Here is a 6,770-nt window from a genome sequence, read left to right on the forward strand (position 1 = left end):
CTGAGTACCCTTCCCCTGGGAAGAAGTTAATAAATTACTAAGTAATTCAAAGAAAATTAACCTCATCAAAATAAGAAAGAGGAAAATCATAAAGATTAAATAAAAATGAAAACAACAGCAACAAAGAAAATGGCAAGAAAAGCCACGTGTAAAATGAATTCTGTATAGAAAATGATGTGGAACAAAGAGACCAGCAACACCAAACGTTAAAAAATAACAATGAATCTATGAAATACTTCATAACATGGAGAAATCTGGAGGACATTATGCTGAATAAAATTAAACACAAAAAGGACAAATAATATATGAGACCATTATTGTATTGTATGCAGGAGAAATGACTACATTCGAGCTCTCAAGTCTCGTCCTCAGGCCTCGATTCTAAGAAACTTTCTGACTGACTTCTTCCAAAATAGATTTGTTTTCTTCTTCTGATACACTAGTGTATATTCAATATTCTTTGTCAACACTTCAATTTGAATGTGCCAACTCTTGGAATGTTCATATAAAGGAATAGTGTTGTTGTTGTTGTTGTTAAGTGCCATGAAGTGGGTTCTGATTCATAGCAACCCATATAGGGTTTGCAAGGAGTGGCTGATGAGTTTGAACCACCAACCTTTCAGTTAGCAATCCAATGCTTATCCTACAGCACCACACCAGAACTCCATAAATAAAAACTCAGTAATAATAATATTCAGTAATAAGAACAATTAAACTAGTGATAAGCTGAAGCCTGTTACACAGTAAAATAGATTATTCTCAAAAGCTTTATGCTAAAGAGTTGCTGGGTATGGGGATTAGGGCCATATTCTCAGGGGACACCATGGTCAGTTGGTATAACATAATCCACAAAGACAATGTTCCACATCCTGCTTGGGTGAGCAGCATCTGGGATCGTGAAAGCTAATGTACAGCCATCTAAGATGTAGTTACTGGTCTCTCCATGTGCAGATGAGAGAAGAGTGATAACAAGTGAAGATGTTTGGAATAAATTAGTTCAATGGACTAATGGAACATGTAACTAACTGTGTCCATGGCTCTGAGACCAGAACTAGATGGTGCCTGGCTACCACTATCAACTGCTCTGAAAGGGATCACATTAGAGGGTCCCAGAGAGAGTGGGAGAAAGTGTGGAACAAAATTCAAAATCATTAATAAAAATAAAAAGACCACTACTCCAGCCCAATGTCTTCTCCACCGGCTCCACACTGCCACCATGGCCAATGTGGAAGACCGGGAGGAACCTGGCGTCCTCTCCTCTCACTCTGGGAGCAGAGGCGACAAAATGTTCTCACTTAAGAAGTGGAACACAGTGGCCATGTGGAGCTGGGACGTGGAGTGTGATATGTGGGCCATCTGCAGGGGCCAGGTAATGGATGACTGTCCTAGATGTCAAGCTAAAAACAAACAAAAGGATTGTGTTGTGGTCTGGGGAGAATGTAATCATTCCTTCCACAACTGCTACATGTCCCTGTGGGTGAAACAGAACAATCGCTGCCCCCTCTGCCAGCAGGACTGTGGTCCAAAGAACCGGCAAATGAGAATAGAAAGAAGCTTTCTTAATACAGTGGTTCGGAGCCCTGGTGAATCTTGTTGTCAAGTGCCCATAAAGGCTTCAACCCTCTGGGGATTAATTAGTTAAATATGAGGAGATGAATCGGTGGGTGGTCCTTTGGCACTCATCAAAGGCATGGTTTCACATTTTGTCCGTTGTATTTTCAGAAACTCTCTACAATTAGAAGATCATTTATTAAAGATGGGCTTTCCTACCTCGTGGGGTACATCTCACACACTGCTTCAAAGAGCTATAAAAGAAGAGAGAATTACAAATTGAGTGTTCTTTATAATTCACCTATTGATACCCAAGGGATTGTGGACACAGTTCCATTCAGAGAATATTGGCATGCATGTGTTTGATCAGTTACAAAACAGAGAGAGTGTTACAGTAACAAAATATAGCTTGAAACCCAACTCTTTAATTTGTTCCTGATCATTTGTGTGTGTATGTGTGTGTGTGTGCATGCACACATGCATGTGCAGAGGGAGGATGTAATTCATGAGATCTTTGGTGTAAGGTTGGTCATATACCAATGATAGGGTAAATACAATTTAACCTGCCTGCATATGAGATTTTGATTGATTTAGGTTATCATCTTTGACTAATTCAGGAAACCTAAATGTGCACTCACTCAACTGTTACTTTCCTTGAGTTCTAAATGGCATACATGTTTTGAAGTTCTGGTCCAATTATGTTGGAATGTAACTGTGTTAGGTGGAATGTCAATGAGGGGAAACGTGTACCATTCTACCTAGGGTTCATAAATTTATTTTATCACATAATGTTTTAATACATCATTTATTCAGTTCAAAATAAATAATAAGACCAGGTTTCCTGATCAGAAAGAGACGAGAAACCTGAGACCATGGCCCTTGGCCACCCTATAGGTCTGGAAAGTAACTCACCCTTATGGTCCAATTTGCAACCAAGTAGTAGGTAAGTATTTGGGGGAGACAACAACACTAGTAAGGTATGTTCACCATGGAATGAGCAATCATTCATAATCAAAAGGGCAACCTCTTCCTAAGAACAAAGTTGAAAAGGGCTGGAAAGGTGGGTGGAATGCAAATAGGACCCACAGGAAGGAAGCTAGATAACTTTTGTTACATGGAAGGTATTGTAATCATTGAGATGAAACAAAGTGTATGATTTGTTGAAGGCAAAGCTGGTAATCTTGTCTGTAAACCTCTGCTCAATTCACACCAAAAAGGTGTTTTTTTTAAAAAAAACAAAAAACTTTATGCTAAATGAAAGAAATCAGATGCTAACTAGAACACACAGGACGATTCTATTTATACAAAATTCTAAAACGGGCAAAATTAACCTGTAGTAAGATAAATCAGAATTGAGTTTATATCTTATGGTTAGAGTGACAGGAATGTTTCCTATGAACAGAATGAGACAGAGAGAAATGTGTTATATTTTGTTTTGGGTGTGGTTGCCAAAGAACATAAAATTGTAAAAACACATAAAACTGGACACTTTAATGACACAATAAAGAATTTGTTCTTGGTGTACTGATATGGATGAGAATTTAAGTGAAAGAGTGATATGGTACCTATCTGGTGGTGGTGGTTATGTGCTGTGGAGTCGGTTCTGACTCATAGCAACCCTGTACAGGGTTTCCAAGGCTGTAAATCTTTATGGGAGCAGAACACCTCATCTTTCTCCCACAGAACAGCTGGTAGTTTCAAACAGCTGACCTTGAGGTTCACAGTCCAATTCGTAACCACTACGCTACCAGAGCTCCTTATGGTACCTATCTAGGTATGTATTTATACAAATGTGTTGTGGAGGCATTCTTTTAATAGATTGTGGGAGAGGTTAGAAGGATATAAACAAAAAATTAACAATGATCATCTTGAGAATAGTGGAATCGGGGTTGTTACCAGCTTCAGTTTACCTGGTTCCATTTGTAGGACTCGATGAATCCGTCACCTGTTCTCAGGTGCAGGTGGATGAAGATAGCTAAGTTTTACTATTTGCAGCACATGAGGAAACAGGGAGATGACCCTCGAAGTGCTATCTCCCCAAAGAGGTTGGGAGGGTTTTAAACCTACAGAACAAAAGGCAGGGATTTGGGAAGGTGCTACCCATTATTCATGGGAAGGGCGGAGCAATGGCCTGGCAAAGAAGCGGGCATTGACTTCCTCAATTCTTAATTGGTTTTGAGCAGCATAGATGACTTAGTTTCCATAAATTTATTGTTCCTTGACCTGAGTCCAAATATTCAGGGATTAGCTGGAAGGCAGAGTTGCTTTTTTGTCACATGCTCCTGCATCCACTTATAGCTAGCTCTGGGTCTGTGGCAGAAAAACATCTGCAAAAACGGAAAGACTAGCAAGGAATGGGTGTTGTTGTTGTTAAGAGTCATCCAGTTGTTTCTAACTCATAGCGACCCTGTATAGGTTTCTGAGGAACGGCTGGTGGGTTTGAACTGCTGACCTTGTGGTTAGCAGTCTGGTCCTTATCCAACAGTGCCACACAATGGGTAAGGGATGGTTTTTTTTCTAGTTGATTAAGTACATGTTGTGACTTACTGTTCAGAGCACCCTTATATCTTATCCATGTGAGTAATGGGGGTTTACTTAACCTAGTTCACACTTCAGAGAGACAGGATAAATTCCTTCACCATAAGTGAGTCCCCCATGTCTGACCCATCCACAGAGCACTTTGTGACCAGCTTCCTGGGAGAGCAGGACACGTCAAAAAAAAGCTCCATGAGGCCCTGAGGACTAGTCTGGACCCCAGCTCAGGCTCAATGGGCCTTGACTGCTCTTCCGTCTTCCTCTGCATCCTGAGGGCCTGATGTCCACAAGCAAGAAAGATGGATGAGGGGATGCCCTGGAACAATAAGGTTAGTGTTAGAATGGCCTCTGGCCAAGGCCCAGGGATTCGTGTGAAATCAGTTGTCTGGGAGTAAAGTTCAACTCATGGCTATCACATGTATGTCAGAATAGAACTGTATTCCATAGGGTTTTCAATGGAAGTAGATTTCTTGGAAGTAGATCACTATATTTTTCTTCTGAGGTTATCTCTGGATGGACTCAAATTGCCTCATTCAGTCATGTGTACCACTCTAGGGACTCCAGACATGGCTAATCAATCAAAGCTTCAGCTCATTCTGACCTCTCAATATCCTCCAAATGCGCTCATCAGAGATGACTTGTGAGAGTACAAGGATTTGCAACATTAGCTCATAAATAATCTCCTGGGGGGGGGGGGAAAATGTCTGAGACAAAAAGACCTGAGGACACAGATATACAGCAGACCTGGTTATTCCTTTATTGGAAGGGGTATGCGTTGTGTCACTCTATAAGCCTGAGAACCCAATGAGATTTCAAGTTGAAGATTCAGAAGGTTTGCTTTGAGTTCATAGTGGCCCTGGATAAAGCCACGGGTATGGCAATTACGCCACCGCCAATAGACCTGGATGATGCGAACAGCATTGAGCAGGCGGCAGTAGCGACTGCGAATTCGCCACATTCGAAACCAGGCCTGCACCCTGACCGCTGCCCATTCTTGCCGAGCATAGTACTCCAACAGTGTCTGCCGCCTCTTCTTAAACAACCTTGCCTGTGTCTGCCGCCACCAGCACTGAATAATCCAGGCACTGAGGGCCGCATGCAGGAGTGTCCTGCGCACCTGGGTACCACGCCACCAGGCCTGGATGAGCACGACTGGAGCTTCGTTTATCAAGGTGGTCTTCTTTAGGAGGTCTTCTTTAGTAAGGAAAAACAGGACACTTAGGATACTTAGAATATGCGTACAATTTCAACCTGAGGGTATGCTAAAAACCGACTGGGATTCTCAATCAACAGTCATTTTTTGTCCAAACTTCAGGAACACTAGGCAGGGCACTGACTGGAGCCCGAAGTCTAAGCCTGTCTCTACCACTCTCTGGTTAACTGCCTTGGGTATACTGCCTTACCCCGAATCTGTGTCTTCATTTGTAAAATGCATCTGTCCTAGCTACAGCACCTTGTTCTACATGAATCTGATTGGCCAATTTAGGGAAAGAATCAAAGTTACCAAGCTCCACCTAAGGAGCTCTGGTAGCGTAGTGGTTACATATCAGGCTGCTAACCTCAAGGTCAGCAGTTCAAAACTACCAGCAGTTCCATGGGAGAAAGATGAGGCATTCTGCTCCCGTAAAGATTTACAACCTTGGAAACCCTGTGCAGGGTCACTATGAATCGGAACTGACTCCATAGTACTTAACAACAACAACAAGCTCCACCTGGGATTACTCACCTCCCTGGGATCCACATCCCTATCATTGAGACTCCACCCACCTGTTGGGGAAGTAGCATCTTTTGTTCCTCTTGCTCTCTCACCTTTGACTGCAGCTCAAATTCACAACCTGCTTTCTACCCTCTGTCTCTACCACACTAAAACATTAAAATGCACATAATTTATTAACAGCTTACACTTCAGTTACCACATCCATAGTACACTCACTTTTGACTTGGGCATTTCCCAAACATCATCCCCACCCTGTACTCCTCAACTCAGTATGGTCTGGGCTCACTCCTTCTGGCTCCCTCCTTGCCACAATCCCTACTCCATTTCAGACAAATCTACATCTACTCATCTTAGAATGGAATGGAGGAAGAGGACAGTCAGGAAGGGGTCAGTCCCTGTTTATTCCAGCTCTGTATACAGTGATCCTTCATCCCATTTGCTTGGGACATCCTCCATTTATACCTTCTATCCTGATGTAATACGACAAGTGGACCTTTTACACACTGAAGTGTCTCTCTTTGGACAAGAAGTTAGTTACATGATCACTAACCTTTGGTCATCATGGCTAGACCACAAGGATCAGGGATGTCACAAGTCAAAGCTCTCACCGACACTACAGAGCATGGACCTATCTAAGATATAAGGAGGGCAGTGGTAGTGATGTGGATGTGGGTATTGGGAGTAGAGTCACTTCTTGTCTTCTGCAAGTTCTGCTCTATCAGTGTGATTTCATCATTAGAGTCTATTGTATTATGAAAGGGTGTTGTCCTCTGTCAGAGTTTGGAGTTGGGGAACATAGCAGAAAGTGAGTGTGTTCTCTACTACCAGTGACCAAGTCAACCACAGACCCATATTCCTAGCCTTTCCTAGGACTGTGGAAGAGAAAGAGGCAGGTTCCAGCCTTAACTAACTGGCAATATACCCTAACCTCCCAGCCAGTTTGTTGTTGTTAAGTGCTGTCAACTCA

The 6,770-nt window shown here is 42.4% G+C and overlaps 2 protein-coding genes across 2 annotated transcripts; one reads left to right on the forward strand and one right to left on the reverse strand.

Moving 5' to 3' along the window:
- The first annotated feature begins 1,216 nt into the window (after window positions 1–1,216).
- On the forward strand, window positions 1,217–3,530 carry LOC102818605 (RING-box protein 2-like). Its single transcript, XM_006876044.1, has 2 exons — window positions 1,217–1,583; window positions 3,478–3,530. Exons 1-2 carry the CDS (start codon window positions 1,217–1,219, stop codon window positions 3,528–3,530), a joined length of 420 nt encoding a protein of 139 aa, XP_006876106.1.
- A 1,304-nt stretch (window positions 3,531–4,834) lies between these two features.
- On the reverse strand, window positions 4,835–6,363 carry IQCF5 (IQ motif containing F5). The gene is made up of 2 exons (XM_006876045.1): window positions 6,354–6,363; window positions 4,835–5,280 (listed from the first exon to the last, which is right to left on the reverse strand). Exons 1-2 carry the CDS (start codon window positions 6,361–6,363, stop codon window positions 4,835–4,837), a joined length of 456 nt encoding a protein of 151 aa, XP_006876107.1.
- Between the last annotated feature and the right edge of the window lie 407 nt (window positions 6,364–6,770).

This window comes from Chrysochloris asiatica, unplaced genomic scaffold, assembly GCF_000296735.1.
Source record: "Chrysochloris asiatica unplaced genomic scaffold, ChrAsi1.0 scaffold00350, whole genome shotgun sequence".
Lineage (NCBI taxonomy): Eukaryota > Metazoa > Chordata > Mammalia > Afrosoricida > Chrysochloridae > Chrysochloris > Chrysochloris asiatica.

What these genes read in the sequence shown, in the direction of transcription:
- LOC102818605 (XM_006876044.1), top strand. Translation starts at nt 1,217, where the DNA reads ATGGCCAATGTGGAAGACCGGGAGGAACCTGGCGTCCTCTCCTCTCAC. An exon ending in TACAGTGGTTCGGAGCCCTG is followed by an intron (nt 1,584 to 3,477) that starts GTGAATCTTGTT and finishes TTCCATTTGTAG; the next exon opens with GACTCGATGAATCCGTCACC.